This window comes from Cynara cardunculus (assembly GCF_001531365.2).
Source record: "Cynara cardunculus var. scolymus isolate 2C chromosome LG 12, CcrdV1, whole genome shotgun sequence".
Taxonomy (NCBI): Eukaryota; Viridiplantae; Streptophyta; class Magnoliopsida; order Asterales; family Asteraceae; genus Cynara; species Cynara cardunculus.
In genome coordinates, this window is record NC_037539.1 from 2,603,695 (window position 1) to 2,623,606 (window position 19,912).

The 19,912-nt window shown below is 29.4% G+C and overlaps 1 protein-coding gene across 1 annotated transcript; it reads left to right on the plus strand.

The window, feature by feature from the left end:
• Window positions 1-11,383: 11,383 nt before the first annotated feature.
• Window positions 11,384-12,185, plus strand: LOC112523598 (pectinesterase inhibitor 7-like). The gene has a single exon (XM_025133266.1). The coding sequence runs from the start codon at window positions 11,387-11,389 to the stop codon at window positions 12,011-12,013; it is 627 nt and encodes a 208-aa protein (XP_024989034.1). The 5' UTR covers window positions 11,384-11,386; the 3' UTR covers window positions 12,014-12,185.
• The last annotated feature ends 7,727 nt before the right edge of the window (window positions 12,186-19,912 follow it).

Below are 19,912 nucleotides of genomic sequence, written 5' to 3' on the forward strand. Positions count from 1 at the left end.
GGATGTTATTCTACACCATTTGTTATTCCTACACCTTATACAACCCTCATCTCAACCATTCAATTTTTAATCAATTAATTGTTTCCCAATATAAAGTATTAATCATAATTAATAAACTCTATTCATATTCCATAAATATTCAAATCATAATAAATGAACTCCAATCATTTCTATAAATATCTCAATTAATTGGGTTGCAAAGGTTGTACAAATGCACAAGGTTGTACAAATGCACAAGGTTGTAAAAGAAATATACCATATATATATATATATATATATATATATATATATATATATATAAACAGCAACTAGTTGTTATGAAATTTTATATATAACACATTCCAATGTTACAACTTTTACACTACAAATTTTCATATACTGATGATTTGGGTTGCCATGTGGACTCTCACTTCTTTAAGTTTAAGTAATCATCAATTAAACAACATACATATGGTTTCATGTTCATTGAATATCCATCAAATACATGTTTAAAAGTCATATGTGATCTCTATGGCTCTTGCCTTGGAATACAAAAAGAAGTAAAGTAGTATATACAAATTTATTGTCAAGTTTGCGAAATAATGTTCTACATGACGTTGTGAAATCACGTAATCCCCTGGCATGTTCTATTGATTAAAAACGAAAAACATGCATGTTCGACGCACTTATGGAATTAGACATGTACTTAGAAATTAAAGTAGTTTTTGGACCGCAAAATATCAAACTTGATATGGTTCATCGAATCAAGGCATGACTTTTATGGGATATGCTTAATTTGAGATGTATTAACGGACTGAAATACATCATTTCCAAACGTATGAATGATAGAAAATGTTTTTTTAAAGCAAGTCTTGCAAACTATAAAAACAACAGATAAAGTTATATATATATATATATATATATATATATTGCAATCAAATAATTAGAAGAAATGTGTAGGTATGGGATTGACCTTTTCAATTGAAGAACGAGTCGAAGCAAATTATGATTGAGAACGGAATGGTTAAGTATTAAGCAAAGTAAAATGTGTGCTTAGTAAAGTTTGTCATTTGGTAGTTAAAAATGGATACATTTTAAATAAACATACAAAAAACCAGATGTATTTGTTTTACAATTTGTCCTTCTTAATAGGAACAGTAAATATATACTTATGAGTTAAGAAAAATGCATATATCGTTTTTATGTAATTTTTAATTTACATTTTTTGGGGTTGGATTACAGCGAGAATGAAAGTTATGGTGATAAGTGTAAGAAGGATATCCATCCTTTGATCAATCCTATTTGAAAGAAACCATTAGATCAATTCCTTTTGAAACACAAATCATGAATTGTTTTGGGATTAAAAGTGATCAAGGGTCCAATCTTTTCTAATATTTTTCATCTTAACTCTCATATTCTCATACGATATTTTGTCTATAAAAGAGTGTTATATATGATTGAGTTCCGGTGAAAAAGAGAGTAAAGGTGCGAAGTGTAATAAGGAATCTTCGTCCTTGGATGTACATTAGGATGAAATGCACCAAGATGCAGCGGATCATTCCCCGTGTCAAGCATGATTCATGAGTGAGTTTAAGATTAAAGGTGATTAAGGGTCTATATAACGCTAAAGATAAATTATTAGGTGTCCTGATACGGCCGCACCTTATACTGAAGCATGAGAGTGCGTAATGTTATTTCGTGAAACAGGAACATTTAGGTATTCAGCCACAGCCGTAGCTTATAATCAAGTCCGACTGTGCGCAACGATAAGTATGATTTTCCTAGATTTTACTATTGTGATCAAATTGATATTCCACCTATGGATTAATATAAATAACCCCTTGAGAGCTTAGAAACCCTAGTTTGAGTTGAGAAAAATATTGAAAGAGACAATATAGAATTTAGTGTTCGGTCTGCAATTTCTTTTCGGTGTTTGGGTGTTTTCTTCATCAACAAAAGTTTTCTGCACATACATCACTATACTGTTGGTGGAGTAAATCTTTGTGTTTTGTGTGTTCCGTTTGTTTTTTAATTTATTTGGTTGATTTAATCGTTGTGCTTTCGATCCTGTTTTTTTCCGCATTAGTTGTTTGTTGACATCACATGTTTAATTGTTGTTGAATAAATTTTATTACTTTATTTTCTTTTTAGGACCTTTGTGGTGTTCAAAATCCCAACAGTCTTGACGTTTTCGAGAAGGATAGTAAATGATTTTAGAAAAAACATAAAATAGTTAATAAAATACATCAATTTTTCATTTTTTTTATTATGGTAATAAACCGATTTCCATATGCTTTACCAACCTATTTTTTTAATGTAACATCCTCAAATTTATAAGAGCAACTAAATTAAAATTTCGATAAAACATCAATTAAAAGGTAAGTTCCTTTCTACAAAATCAGTACTTGATTTCCTCAAACAACAAATTTAGATTTAACATCAATAAAATGACAAACCAAACCTTACATAGAGTCTAGGTCAATGTCGGATGTTACGAAAACCCAAATGCAATTGTTATTCCAAAATACTGAAGAAATTCCCAGATCGTTAAATCCTTCTTGCGTATCTAACTAGCACTGAACTCTTCACGGTGTCGCTGGTACCATACTCCAACAAGGACTCGACGCACATGTCAACAAAATAAAAATGGTTAAGTTTAACGTCTAATAAGTTCAAACAGATTTCATCATAATCATAAAACGGGAAACTGAAAGACTGATTATTTGAATCATGATTCCTCAATTGAAATTTCTTTAACATAAAAACAACATCTTTCCATTTTCGCGCCCGATTCGATCATTGAAGGTTCCACTATGAAAATTATATAAAACCATGTTATATTTCCATCTGAATGGTCAAACAACTTCCACATATTAGGGGATGTTACATTTTATTTCTAAACTTTTACGATATTTTGAGTCTTCTCAAAAGTGAAGAAGATGTATAAATTTATTTGTTCTATTTATCGTATATAAATATTATATACCTAAAAACACATCTTGAGCTTCACAACTAGATGTACTTCATAAAGTATTTAATGCCATTGTGTAAAAATTAAATATTAATAATAAATTAAAATGAGTAAAATGTATATTTAATAATAAATTTGGTTACCAAATAGATATGGACATAGTTTGTGTTGAAGGAATATCGCAGCTTGCCCATCCTCAGAATTTTGAAAGACGCTATGTCAGGATTTTTTATTAGCGTTATCCAATTTTAATCATTTAAAGTCCCAAATTTTTTCATTTAAACATAAAAAAGTGGACCTATCATCATTTATATACTTTTATATATAATTTAGAGTCATCTTTTTTTATTAATCAAATAAATAGTACAAACTTTAATAATTTAAACTAAAGTTTCCACTTCGAGTCGTCTTAATTATTATATTTCTTGATAGAAATAACCGACTTATTTGAATTGAAAGTTTGGGTTGTTTTGGATAAGTAATGAAAGTTGAGGATGTATTTTAAAATTTTTGCTTAGAATATCTTAAGCCATCCACTGCCTTATCTATAGTGTATTATAATGTATTTGACAACAACTCGTAAAAATCATTTTTTATTCATGAAGTACTGTTAGTTGATGCATATTACTTAAAATTCAATACTACGAGTAAAGTGTGCGTAAGTTCAACTTATTAAAGCTCTATTTTTGAATTCGTGTAACTAACTGCAGATAAAAATAATCAAATATATGATAAACATATTATTTTGAATATATATAATTAGGATAATTATTGAGTTTTAACATAATACTTAATTATTATCCTTATAAAAATTATATTATTAAACAAAAATAAATTAATTTATTATTAGATCTAAATTGAATTATAATGAAAAATTGAATTAAAAAATTACACATAAAACGAGAATTTTTAAATAACTAATTTAATACTAATATCGATATTTTTTTTCAAATTTATACTTCATTCAAAAATAAAAATATTATCGTTTTCTAAAACCCACATAAAACTGTATTATATCGACAGAGAAAATGAATAAAATAAAACATTAAAATCGAGATATATCTTGCTGCATTACGCGAATACCTTTCTAGTATTTAAATATGTATATGCATGAATTATTTTAATTCTTTTATGGGAAGTTGAAAAAGAGAGAAGAGATAAAAAGTGGTGAAGTCGTGTTTAGTCTCTCTGGGTTCAATCAAAACAGAAGAGAAGAAGAAGAAGTTGATATGTAATTATATGATTATTTGATTGTTGTTTAAGGTCTTCAATCTACTGTGTTTACAAGGCGAATTTTATTTTAAAAGCATTACTTGATTTGCTTTTGGTGAAGAAAACGGGTGTTTTCAAATTGATTATATGCTATTGTTAGCATAATTTTGGGTTTTGATACGTTATTACCAACTTATTGGAATAAACATGACATAATCAGGAGAAGTGTATTCTGGGATAAGGGTGACATAATCATCTGTTTAATAAAATGAAAATTTGATTATATGGGAATTGTTATCGCATCTATATGATGCGATGAGAATGAATTATCGCATCTTTGTAATGCGATAAGTTGATATTGTCGCATCCTTATGATGCGAAGAGTAAGTTTGTTGCATCTGTTATATTCGAGGAACGTGTGTTATCGCATCCTTGTAATTCGAGAAAGTGGTGGTTATCACATTCTTATGATGCGACAAGTTAGTGTGCGAGGAAAGGGGATTATCTCTATATGGTGCGCCAAAAGTGGTTATCGCATCTGAATGATATGACAAATTGGGGTGTTATGTGTTATAAAAACTTGTGATTGAACAAAAACTCTCTGTTTCACCGAGATTCTTATGAAAACCCCAATCAAAATCTTAACAGGAGGCTCTTAAATGATTTAAATTAAAAAATGAATTTTCATAATATAAAATTTTAAAATAAAAACAAGATTGAAGTCAAGGACCTCTAAATATCATTGGTCCTTTTTGATGTTCAAAATTTGAGTACAACTCTGTAATATTGCATGTTGGGCCCCTATTTAGACCTAGATTAGTAGGTGGTGGATCAAAATTTTATGCAAGAATATAGCCCAAATACAACACCACTTGGGCCCATTACACTTTTTTATCAATCATTATTGATCAAAACATAATTATTCTATGTGACCCTTCCTTCACCACTCTCACTCTCACTCTCATGTGGATGATCTACCGGGTTCATAACTACTGCTTTTATTATAAAGCGTTTATCTAGCCAACACTTAGGTCCGGTTCTACCTAAACTTTTCTGGTTCACCCCAACATTCTCCACTTATCCGACTATTGTTGAGCAGTTTTTGGATATCAAACGGATCTTCCAAAAGATAATTTTAATGTGGCCGATCTTCCTTCTTTTACAATCAGTTTCACTACAACACCACTGCTCTAGCTAATTGTCCACTCGTTCTAAATGTGATAGTAGAGGGATGAGAGTAAGATTTTATAATTAAAAAAATATAGAAATTTTGTTTTGACCAACATCATTTCAGTGGATTAATTTAATATTTTTGAGGCTTTTAAAATCATGCGATGGACCCCACAAATACCATTTATAAATGCCATATAATAACAATAGCAAAATGAACGAAAATTTTAGAGTAAATTACGGATTTCGTCTCTGTGCTTTACGTGCTTTTTATGAAATTGATCTTTTAAGTAAAAGATTAAAAAAAATGAAAAGGAGGAAATTGCCCTCAATGTTAACAGAGGAACTGAATGACCGTTAGAAAAAGGGACCAATTCGTTACAAAACGACATATCACAAGTCCCAATCTGTAATAATGAAGTTTATGAAGCATTTTCGTGAAAACCACCAAACCACAAGGCCCAAATCCATGATTTGCTCTAAAAAATTTATTTTGAAATTTAATTAGTATAATCAACATTTAATTCTTTATTTTATTGTATATATATTATTTGATGATGAGTTTTTGATTTATATGATACCAGTTAATTTTAATATGTTATTTTTTTATTTAACTAAAAAACTGATATATGTTTCATCAACAATTAGAAGATCTATCGGTTACCAATTAAAATGAGTAGAAAAATGAAAATTTAAGTTTGTTACATTAATTAAGAGAAATAAATAACTTGTTACACTATAAATGACAAGGATTGTTGTATTTTTAATGTTTTTCCAAACTAAGAGCGTTTCCAACAGACCAATATAATGTTCCTTTTGCTGGTTACCTTTCTCCAACTAAGGGGGTGTTTGGGATTGCTTACAAAAACAACTTATTGACTTATTGCGGTGTGGTATCGGTAACAAGCACTTTTGAGTGTTTGGATAAAGAACGTATACCAGTGTCAAACCGATAATAAGAAGTTTTTGAAAAAGTTAAACTCTTATAACTTATAATAAGTTGATAAGTGTTTTTTCTAAAAAAAACATAAGTTGTTTCAAATAAGCAATCTCATACACCCCTTAACTACAAAAATGTTGTTAAAATGGTGTTTTGACAATCACATTGATTATTTTAATTATATTTTAGATTTTTTTATATTTAAAATAAACGTTTATTTTGTATTTGATTATGTTTATATGTAGTTGGTTACACGAATTTAAAAATGAAGTTTTAATAAATTGTACTTACACAAAATTACTTGTAATCTTGAATTTTAAGTAATATACATCAATATACAATACTTCATACATAAAAAATGGTTTTTAAAAGTTTATGTCATATGATTTATAATATAGTATAGATATAGATAATTTTAGTATTAATTTTTAAAAAACATATTTCTTTTAAGTTAAAATATAATTAATTGATAATTAGAAATATTTGGCGGGGAGAGCGGAGGCCATGGAATCCGGCCCAAGGTTGACATAACGGATCCCGGAGTCAATCACGGGCCACTGTTTTTTTCTTCATTATTTTATAACCACCAATCACAACAGAAATCATCATATTTTGCTTTTTTCCTTTAAAAAAAATTACAAATCAAAGTTAGTTTCTTTTGAATAATTAAAATTTATTTACACTAAAAAAGACCAAATAATGTTTTTAAAATTTATATAATCACTGACAGATCCAGAAAATCAACTGATTGGGATTACATACTCGGGGGTTATTTGGTTGTTTTACATTAAGTCTTGTATGGATAAAGCTGTATTTATGATTAATTTGTCTGTATAAATTGAGAAAGTTTTTGTTTGTTAAGGATTTTTTGATAGATGAAATGAGTGGAGGTTTTTCTGCAATGTCCGGCTTCTAATTTATTTAATTAATAAATAAAATAACAAAAAACTGTAAATTAAATTAATCTTATGATTAAAGTTAAAATGATAAAATAGATATTTAATTTTAAAAATTAACAGAAATTAAAATAGAAACATAAACACATATTTTATGAATTTTGATGGTTGATATACTATTTAGGGAAAAGTGATGGTGTGCTTTGCAGGCTGTTGATGATGACACATGATGAGTCTGGATCCATATGCATATGGGCCGTGGATTAAGGGGAGGGTGCACAAACATTATGATGGGAATGGGCCACACTTTATCATACCTTTTCTTGCGCAAGTCTGTTAGATGACCGTTAAAACTTTTGTACGCATATGGGGGAAATTAGCTATTTCTTTTTGGATTTTATTTAAGTGTCACTATCTTTCTAATGATATATCCACTTGCGAACTTAATTAAAAGACAAAAAAAATTATAATTTTTATTAGGTCCGCAAGTGGTTTGCACAGATGCCACTTGCGAACCTTGGTAGAAATTGTAACCGGGTTCGCAAGCGAGTGAGATACCACTTACGAAGATAGTGACATTTAGGTAAATCAAGTAAAGAAATAGCTAGGAGAATACTTCATGGAGAGAGAAATGGTAATTTTGGCTGATTACGGACCAAGCTAAACCCTTGATCACCTTTAATCTCAAACTCAATTATAAATCGAATCTTATACGGAAATTGGTATCCAGTGTATCTCATATTAATGTACATCCAAAGATGGATATCCATTCTTACGTTTTCTCAGCGGAACCATACCTCTGAAAAGGGTAATGGATTTTGTTAAGATTTTTCTTTCTTTATTTAATTTAGAAAATAAAAGATGTTATAATTTTGTAAAACGAGTCATTTTTTAAAGAAACTTATGAAACTTTTTTATTTGATATATTTTTATCAAATATATTAAAATTGAGGTTTTAACGTTATATTATATTAGAAGGGTATTCACGTAATTAAGTGATATACATTTTGATTTTAATATTTCATTTTATTCTTTATCTCAGTCGATGTTATAGTATCGTGTTATATGATTTTGAAAAAACGATGATATTTTTATTTTTGAATAAAATATAAATTTAAAAATATCATAAAAATTTAACAAAAATATATCGATATTAGTATCAAATTAACTATTTAAAATTTCTATTTTTTGTGTAATTTTTTAATTCAGTTTTTTATTAATCTTATGATTTGGTTCAATATTATAATTTTCTTACAAAAATAATAATTATTTATTTTGTTAGAACTCAATAATTATTCTAATTATATTTTATATTTTTTATATTTTTAAATGAGATGATGTTTATCCTTTATTTAATTATGTTTATCCGCAGTTAATTACACGAATTCAAACATAGAGTTTTAATAAGTTATGTTTATGCATTATTTACTTGTAATATTAAATTTTAAGTAATATGCATCAATATAAAGTGTTTTATGTATAAAAAATAGTTTTTAATAGTTTTTGTCAAATGTTTTATAATATATTAGAGAGATATATATAAAATGAAAATGAAAAATAAATTTTATGTTTTATTTTAATTATATTTTCTATGTAGGGAGCAATAAATTTAAAAGTTAATTAAAAAAATAAGAAATAAATTTGAAATGGTCTGATCGTTTCCGTCAAATCCGTTTGAGCCGCCGTCTGTGAGGTCCATACACCTCTCAAGCTCTCAACCCCATGCCTTTTTGCTTCTGTTTTCAACTTTTTCTGGTATATCTGTTTCCAAATATTGTTTAAAAATAATATAATATAATATTAAATTAAATAAAAAATTATACAAGTTGAATATTTTACCAAACGATTAGAATTTTACAAATTTACATTGAAAGAATGCAAATATAAAATAAATGGATGATAAATATTTGTAAAATGATTAGAATAAAAATAAGAAATGATGACAATATATCCTTTAATTAATCATGTATTGTTTCACATTAAAATAAATTATCTAAAATGGAGATTTTGGCTTAAATTTTGCTTTGAAGGGTGTTTGGGATTGCTTATTTAAAATAACTTATATTTTTTTTATTAAAGTCCTTATCAACTTATTATAAGTTAGAATAGTTTAACTTCTTCAAAAAAAAATTATTACCTATTTGACATCGGTATAAGTTGTTTATCCAAACATTCAGAAGTGTTTATTACCGGTGTCATACCGAAATAAGTCAATAAGTTATTCTTATAAACAATCTCAAACACCCCTTTAATAAAAATTTTAAAATAAACGGAGTATAAGAAAGTGCGTGAAATTTTACAAATTTGGAGAACTCCCAAAATATTAATTAGAATGAGAGCAAAACAACTTTTTAAAAAAAAAATTATATTCCAGCCAATAAAAAAGCTTTGATGTTAAATGTTTATGAGAGGCAAATAATATTTTAATAATAGTTAATATCGTAATCGGTAAAATAAAAAATCTGTTAGAGATGATGTGATTCTTTTATAGATTTTAAGCCTTGATTCTCTATTTTGCGAGAATCTGTTGAAGATGCTATTATGGAATAATACATATAAAATATATAGTGTTTTTTACATTATGAAACAAAAAATAAACGTAATAAGAGTTTCATACCATAAAACAAATACACTATTAAACAATGCATTAAATCCTAGTTTTTACCTTTGTGTGATTCTCAAATGATTAACCCCTATATATAGTATAAGGAAAGATTATGCGAGAATACGATAATGCGAGAAATCTCAATATCATATATGATTACGCTTATTTGAGTTGTTTAATCATATACGATTAAGCGTCTACATGTTATAATGCAACATCTCTTTAATCATATATGACTAAGCTTCTTTCATGCGTATAATCATATATGGTATTGAAATTTCCCGTCTTCTTGCAAAACTTTTAACTTTTGGTTTGAACCTGACCTCCCCCCCCCCCCAACACACACACACACATACATACATATATATATAGAGAGAGAGAGAGAGAGAGAGATAGAGAGAGAGAGAGAGTGAGATCATGTGAGACTAGGTTGTTTTCGTGAGACTACTTTTTTACACTTGAAACTTCATAGTAGAACATTGTGAATGTAACATTCACAGTGTTTTTCCTGTAAAGATTCAAATTGTTTTACCTTTATAATGTTTTGCTACGAAGTTTCACATATAAAAATACGGTTTAAGGAGTCTTGCAAAAACAAACTAGTTTTCACGTAAATCCAACTTTATATATATATATATATATATATATTAATTAAATGATGGTTTGCAATTACCAAATAGTTAAGTCCTTTGATGGCACTTTGTAACAAAGCGAGTCAACAACTCAACATGCTCCCATGGACACGTTTTTTTAAGAAATAAATAAAATAAAAATAAAAATGAAGAAAATTATAAAGGAGTAGTTAGATGAATCCAAAATAAATAAGGGAGAAAAATACAAACACAAGTCATGAGTGGGGATTTAACAATTGTTTGGACGTGCATCAACAATTCACATGCAAACCAATTCATCTTCGTTTCTTTTTTAGGTAAAGGAATCAAGTGATTTTATTTAAATTTATGGATTATATTAATAATTTCAAATCAAGATTGCTAATAAAGTTTGAGAAAACCAACGAAAAACAGGTCGTTAAAAATTATTTAAAATTCTGATTTATTAGAACTTTAGTCACATGAGGAAATCAAGCAAATCAATCAGGGGTTATGTCCAGGATGACTCAAACGATTACAAGGGTGGTGGTGGGCAACGAGTAGGAGATCACAAGTGAAAGACTGAAAGGGGAGAAAGAGATAAACAAGGGAAAGTAAACAGATTCATTAGATCATATTTAAGAAAACAAGAGAAAAGAGAATGTGTCACATCATATTCCGTCACAAGAGAAAAGAAACGTGTCACATTATATTTAAGGAAAAAAAAGTCTAAATTACCTCTCATATAACTCGAATTAACATTAAAACATAAGGGTATAACCGTCTTAATAAACGAACCACATTGATGAAATCCTTAATTTGACAAAGCACAAATTCCGGAAATGTAGTTCACAAGAGAAAACGATGTATTTGATTTAATGGGAATGTAAATACCAAAAATACCCTCACCAAGACTTCAAGCATGAGAATCATAACGGCCAAGGGCATTTTCGTAATTTTCACCTCCTTCCAAGAGACTACTTAAACCCCTCCACGCCATCGAAACGTGTAAACGAGGAAAATATGAAAATCCAACTTCCCTCCACCTTTTTCTTCTTCATGTCAACCACCATACTCGCTCTAATCACCGCCGCCGCCGTCGCTGTCGCCAACCCATCGCCACCCACCTCCGGCGACACCGATTTCATCCGTACAAGTTGCAGAACCACCTTATACCCACAACTTTGCTACACTTCTCTCTCCAGCTACTCCAACGCCGTCCAACAAGATCCCGGCCGGCTTGCTCGCGTGGCAATCGGCGTCACTCTTTCCAAAGCCACCCACATGGCCAAATACGTCTCCAACATCTCTCGCAACGCCGACTACGACGGCAGCCCAAGAGTCGCCGCCGCCGTGCACGACTGCTTCTCGGTGTTCGGAGACGCGGTGGACGAAATCCGAGGCTCGCTCCGGCAAATGAGGAGGCTGGGTGGGTCCGGCGAGTCGCTACGGTTCCAGCTCAGCAACGTGCAGACGTGGATGAGTGCGGCGTTGACGAATGAAGAAACTTGTACGGACGGGTTTGAAGATGTGGCGGACGACGGCGGCGTGAAGGCGGAGGTTTGTGATCGGGCGGTGAAGGTTAAAGAGGTGACGAGTAACGCCTTGGCGTTAGTTAATAGTTTCGCTAATGCAATTCAAACTCCATGAGAATAAAACGAATGGTGATGACAAACGGTGGTTCAACGTTTACCGTTTAAATTATATGGAACCAGGGAAACAAAACGTTTGTATTTGACTGTAAAAAGTCAAAATGTAATTAAGTTACGTAAATTGAGTCATTTTTTAACGTATTAGAAAAAGTTAAAAGGTTTTAAGTTTACATTTATTTCATCGCAAAAATTCGTTAAATTTCATAATTACCAGATTTGCAGATCAGCTATTGGTTTTGGTTGGGTTGAGTTGGGTCGATTTAGCTTTGTAGTTTTTAAGCTTTTGTTCTTTTGGGTCATGGAACTTGGGTGGGTTATCAAAGGGCCTTTGACCTAACGGTATCATAGTTTTTAGTCTCTTAAAAGGTCGAAGGTTGAAACCTCACCAAAAATGAAAAGAATATGTTAGATTATTTGTTGCATTTATCATATATAAATATTATACACTTAAATAAAACCTAGGCAGGTTGTTGCACATTGCAGTGGTTTTTTTTTTGGGTTTTTCTTAAAAAATCTTCTTGTCTTTAAAAAAGAATATTTATAAGTAGAAAATTGTGATTTTGGTCTATTTTTTTTACTTTAAGAAATTCATACTTTTTCTAAAATTGAGAAACTAAGAGAGAGAAGTTACAAATTTAAATATGTAGAAATTGTTTCTTTTAATTGTTTTTACTAATTAAGTTAATTGTATTATCATTTATTTGAAATTTTATTGGAATGTTAAATATAATAATAATATAATTAATATTGTAGCTTCTAAAATGAATAAACTATTAGGAGTTTTTTGTTTATCTCTTAATAGTTTTATTAAGATGCAATATCTGAATCGTTAAGAGGTGAATTTTGTTTGACAAAAAAAATCTGCTTCTTAATGGTTCTAAAATCATTTGAATGATTTTGTATTATGGGCATTTCTTTACCATTCAACGTTTTAATTTCATTGTAAACAATTACCAAATAATTATATTTCAATTTGCATTATATCATGAGAGTCTTTTAATCATTATCACTACTTAATCATTTTGTACCAAACCATTCAGCAACTCGTCAAACAACCCCTTAGAATTAAAGGTAATTTTTTGGAATTTCTGATTCTTAATTTTTTAGAAAATTGTTGGAGATGCTTCCGTGAAACGAGGCCTCAAATCTTAAGACCATAATCTGTTTTCAAAACAAACTTTATAAAAAGGTTTTGAAAAACCAAATATTTTACATGAAAATCATCGAGGATAACTTTCAAATCTTATTTATTGGATGCTTTTAAACCACGTATGAGCAATACATCTACATTTTTTCGTTAACAGAAGAATTGAAAACTCTGTAACTCCAAATGATTATTAGGTTAGTCACAAAGTTACACCTAAAAATAACACCAAACTATGTCCCGTGATTGCACATACCACAATTATATTTACCATGAAGCAATTATAGAAATTACCGTCACCATCTTTTACTGTCCCTAGAAATTCTTCATTCATGCTAAAAATGCTGAACTATTAGATCTCCTAAGACAAAGGTCAACTTTATAAGCATTTCTATATAACTCGCAACAAAATATGATAGCAAAAAAACTCTACCCCGAATCTTCTAACATAATGTACAAACTATAAAGTATTTGATATCTTTTCGCCTTACCTAACTTTAGGGTTTTCTGTTTTAACTTTTACATTTCTTTTGTGGACTAGGTTTAGGTAGTTTTTTTTAAGTCTTCTATAGATAAGATTATCTGTATATGTTAATTTGTCTGTATAGATTGTGAATGTTTTGTTTAGGAAAGTTTTTTAATAAAAGAAAGAAGCATATTTCTTAATTGGAGTGACAGGTTAAAATAAAACTAGGCTTTCTGAATAACCCACCTTATATATCATTAATCTACTATTAAACCGTTATATATAGCTGACTGAATAAGTTGTGAGTTTTATTAAACTCATTAAATTGTTAATAAATACGCCCTTTATGTAACACCCTAAAAATATTGGACGAGAAAAATCCAAAGAAAGCTAAGAACTTGGTATTAAATATCAGAATAAGAGCTTTGCCCAAAGAAAGAAGTAAAATACGCTAGTTAAATACATGGGTAAATAAATTTGTTTGAGATGAACAACCTGCTAATGTAATTCCTCAAAAGAACTAGATTACAATTGGGTGTCACCTAAACGACAAAAAAATAAAACCAATACTCGGCGTTTGAAAATGCTCCCCAAAAGCTTTCTACAAAGAGGCTGGTCAAACCTCCCTAGCAACCCCGCCACTAGAACCTAAGATACATACCGAAAAGAAACAAGTTTTAGGCAAAAAAGCCTAGTGAGCTTGAACATAACATAAATAATCACGAATGACATAAATTGACAAATCAATAACCATGAGAAGTCATTTAGTCTTGATCATAAACCCACATATACCATTGAGAGCGGTGGAAACTGAGAAATATGTCACTCGTCAAATGTTGTCATATGACACTTCAAGACATAGAGCCCAAGTGCCCAACGACTTCTAACAAGTTTCAACTCAAGAGTATGTTGACTGTAATGTCTATTCCAAAGAATAACTCCTCAAGGCTCAGACACTTAATGCGTACCTCCAAATTCCAATGTAGCACCTCAAGCATAATGGTTCTTAGTGCCTACCCTTTCGAGTAGCACCTCAAGACTCAACCCTCTTAATGTCTACTTGAATAGTTCTTCTATCCATAAGTCTCAAGTGAGGATGTTCGTTCTATCTAAAAGTATATTGGAAAACTATTAAACAACCCACAATAGTTTACCAGAATCAATAAGGCTAGAAATCACTCCAAATTAGGCAACGTTTCCACAAAACATGATTAACATAGACTTCCAACATTTTAGATCAAGTTTCATGTAACCTTTCACAATAATAACCCCATTACAAGATGTAAGGGTATTATACTCCCAATTAATGTAGTAATTTACTCAAAATGCATACAACACCTTCCAAATATAGACATATTGTTACATCACGAGCCAACCGTACCAGATATTGTCCATTTTGTCTGCACCTCGACTCACGATTTTTAAAGGCATCTGATATAGGAGGTATCCAGTCCCTTATAAGGCAATGTTTGTTTCCCTCCCAACAGATGTGGGATCTTACACATATGAGCAAATCTCAAAATAGTAAAGAAATACTTAAAATAAAGCTTAAAATGGAATCAAAGTAAGTATTTTGGCATGTATCTAGTTTTACAAAGCATTTAAAACTCATTTTGCTAGATTTCTTGAAAAACCCTAGGAAACAAGCAAAACCCTAGAAATGGAGATGAGATGGTGAAGCTTTAATCCTTGAGATGGTAAAGCTTTAATCTTTTTAGTACCAATGTCAATAAATGCTCTTCAAATCTGCCCTAAAAAGATCCCTAAAAAAATTTAATGAAGAGGGAAGAAAGAAATGAAAGTAGGTGGAAGAGAGAAGATCGAGTAAATGAAGAAAGAAGCAAGAAATTCCACACTTGGAGCTAATTAAATCCCATAGACGCCCGAGCCACCTTTGGGGTGGCATAAGGCGCCTCACCCTTAGGTTGTTCGCTCTACCCCCCCCCCCCCAACATGCCTCCTACGGTGACCTTCCCTTATGCCTCATAGCTTTCGGGTGACTTTAATCCCATATGGCTTTAGGTGCCGCATAAGTAGCTCAACTACTGCCTTCAAATAAGCCAAACCTGGCAACGGATGCTCAAGTGCCCTTTCTCGTGGCTTAGGCCACCTGGGGAGGCACCCAACCTGACCCGTTCGTCCGTTTTCGACCCCGACTCACCTGAACCATCTCAAGGTCAAATTAGAACGTTTTTGAGAACTAGATCAAATTTTAAAACGTAAATTTCAAGGTAATTTCTAAATTTTCCAAAATTTATAATTTTTGAGATTTCATGGTTTTACAACTATTTTCAACTCATCGTAAATTAGACAAAGAGCAAAAATTAAAAAAACAAATATCCAATCCTTCAAAGACGTGTTTGGTCAACAAACTTTAGGTTGGTCTAAGTTTGGTATCAAATGTCACAAAGCTTATTGATTTTTTAATTTTTAATGAAACCTATTTTTAATTAGACTTTTCTTATGAATAAAACTCATTTTATTATCGTTTAAACTTTTTTTTTATTAAAAACAAAAGACTCAAAAAAAAAAAAAAAAAAACTTGTAATTATTAATCATATATATAAAGAATAGTATTGGCATATTTTCATATACAATATTATTAATTTCATATTACATAGGATAAAATTTCCATATCAAAAGTGTTTTTTCCTTGGATTTAAAGTATATATCCAACCGACTATGCGAACTAACTAATCCCAGCATAACTACATGCTTTGTGGGTAGTCCGGAGTCATCGTATTTGATCCTCCGTAACCACAAGCGGATTTTTATTCTTCCTTAAAATTGAACCTGAGACCTTCAGACACTTTTGACCGTTAGAGCCCAAGCTCAAACCAATTAGTAACCACCATTTAGTTAATTCTTTACTAAATTTATGGATAAGTGTTGATAGTTTAATATTTGTATTAAAATAAAAATGATGATTATGTCCTTGCAAATGAAGTACCCATTAAAAAATGCCTTATATACAAAAAAAAAAAAAGAGAGGATAAACTGCAATAAGATGAAAGAGTAAATTTACATTTTTAGTCCCTGTGGTTTGATTAAAAATTTACAGATTTTAGTCCCTGTGGTTTTGAAATTAAAGTTTTCGTCCCTATGGTTTGTAATTCATTTATACTTTTGTCTCTGAGGCTAAACATTACTTTTAAGTATGAAAAAATAAAATAGAAATGAGTTGTAAACCAAATACCCACATTTTATTATCAGTTGAGTTGACCTGCAATAGTCACCGACCCTCACTTACTATAACATTTTCAGCCATTACAATGAATTATTGTTTTGTTGGTAGACGACCCCTGATTTAATGATAAAAAATAAAATAAATTCCACAATTTAAACATATTTAACTATTAAAAATCTATATATTTGATAATAAATTCCAACCCTGTCCTTTTACTATGCTTTCCGTTATTTATTATTTAATTCAAAAACAAATTAATAGGAATTTATTTAGCTTTTAATTTAATTGTTTATAGTTCAATGAGTGCTCCCATCGCTATAATGAATAAGAAATTGTCTCTCAAAGTATCATCATAATTATTAATCATCTTTCGTCATTCAAATTATTTTATTACTAAAATGAAATCCTTTAATTTAACAAAAATAATATAACCTAGCTGGTAATTGATAAGCTAATTAATGACTGATAAGTTAGCTGGTAACTGATAAGCTATCTAATAAATTTATTATTTTTAGTAAAACTAGTTGATAAGAATGTAAAATAATCAAAAATGGTATCTTAAAAAATTAATCAATTATGATATTTCAAAAATATAATTGAAACAAATCTCTAATAATATAATATACTCATTAATACAAACAAGATGATAAAAAATTTAAAATATATAAGATATTGATTAAAAGAGTTTCAAATTTGTTATTATATATATTATAATATTTGAATTTGTTAAAACAAATTTTAGAAAAAAATTATTATTTATGATTTTAAATAATCATTACATATAATATATATAAAAACAAAATGGTCTACCTCACATATCATAATTAACTAATATTTTCTCAAAAAAATATATTTAATAATTACCTTTCAATTTATAGTAATTAATAATTAATATTTATTGATATTAGTAATGTTTAAATTTTATTAATATTTATTTATAATTAATATTAATATTAATAAATAATAATTAATATTGAAAAAAAATGACAATAAACTACCAAAACGCTACTTCAATTAGCGTTTTAATAAACTAGTTTATAAGCTAGCTTATTTTGCCTTAGTGGTGGTGGTAATTCTATAACAAACAAAACCAACCAATGTGTATCAAATTATATCAGTTAAATTGGTACTAGTTAATTGATATCAATTACAATCGGTTGTTAGTATCATATCAAGTATGCAAACTTGGTTGGTACAACGTATTAGAAGTTGCGTACCATAGTACCGACTTATTTAATTATTTATTAGTTTTTGATTTTTTTTCATATTCAATATTAAACTTTATAACTTTAACTAAAAGTTGGTACATAATACAATTAAACCACATGGGGATAGATGTTTCTACACACGTATCATAACTTGTCCTTTCGGTTACACTGGTTTTAGAAAGATTCATAAAACCAAATATGATTAAATGAAATCTTTATCATTCATTTGTTGGTGCGTTCTTTGTTAATGAATTCTCTTAATAATACCCTCTTATTGAGTAAACTATATTGGTTGGTATAAGAGTAGATATGGTTTTGATAAACGACGCCCTTATAACTAAGAAATTCATTTTTATTGAATTATTATCTGCATTTTATATTTTATTTGATAAATCTAATATGTGGGACATAACCCTCCATTGTTGGGTGGTTTATATATATATATATATAGAGAGAGAGAGAGAGAGACTTGGAATTATGTACGATCAACTTGTTTTTGGTGATACCCGTGATACCATCTTTTTACACTTGAAACTTCACAGTAAAATATTGTGAAAGAACCTTCACAGTGTTTTTACTGTGAAGGTTTGAATTTCTTTTATCTTTATAATGTTTTGTTGTAAAGTTTCAAATGTAACAATGTTGTCTCACGAGTTTTATGAAAATAGACTGATATTACGTAAACTCAACCCTATGTATGTAAACATAGAGACGTCTTAATGATGGGAAGAAAAATAAAGAACACAAGAAGATCGTGTTTATGGGGGAATGTTTTAGGGGAAGGAGATAAAGACAAAGAGAGTTTGGAGGTTTGTGTGTGCATGTGATCAATTAAATTTGTCGGGGGTTGAAATAAACAACTTGTATATATATGAGGGGTTGGTTTGTACTTTATTAATTTTATTCATACACAAGCCCGTGATTACAAACGTCCAATACACTTTCTAGTTCCTACCTCCAATTTTTTAATTAATTTAAACAAAAAATTGATTACTGATAATTTTAAACCACTAATATGATGAAGCATTGTATGGCTTATTCAGTAGGCTTTAGTTGTATTTGGACAAAGTCATTTCAACCATTTACCAAATGAGCTACATGAGACCATTTCCAACCAATTTAGGGTGCCAAAAACTAAAATAGATCATTCCAAATCTTCAACACAATTCCTATTTTGGTTTTCTACTTTTATTCCCATGTATGAAGCTCCCTACAGTATAACTACAAGTATGGAGCTTCCTACAGTATAACTATATTATTTTAATTTATGTGTATATAAAATATCAAAGTACACAATAAAAATATTAATGTAATGTATAGCTAATAATATATGGAGTATGATTGAAGTTAAAGCATCTTTAACAACTATGTTATTTTAGAATTTTTAAAGATATGAGAAAAGTTTGCTTCAATAGTTATGTTAAATTCTTTTTTAGAAAAAAAAAAGAGATATAGAGGGTGTGATTGAAAATGTTTTGAAAGGATAAATATGATAGTTTACTTTATAGCATCTTGATTGAAGAAAAGCATAAATGAGATGCAATTATTTAGGAGGGGTAAACGTAGAGTAGATTAATTTAATCATGAAAAGGGGACAACAAATCCACATCAATAAAGCATGGAAATGTGTTTCTTTTGTTCGTTTGGAGTCGTATGATTTAAGAATGTTTGTGGTGATTATTGTTGTTGGATGAAAATGAGAGGTTTGTGATATGTGGTCACATAGATGGATATAAGTTTTTTTCTTTTTCTTTTTCTATTTCTTTTTCTTTTTGTTATTTTTATATTCATATAATAATAATAAATTTTTTTATTAACTATATATGCATGTTTTGAATGATATATATCATTAACAATTGTCGAGCAAAATATTTAAGGTTTTTTTTTGTCTT

What these genes read in the sequence shown, in the direction of transcription:
- LOC112523598 (XM_025133266.1), top strand. Translation starts at nt 11,387, where the DNA reads ATGAAAATCCAACTTCCCTCCACCTTTTTCTTCTTCATGTCAACCACC.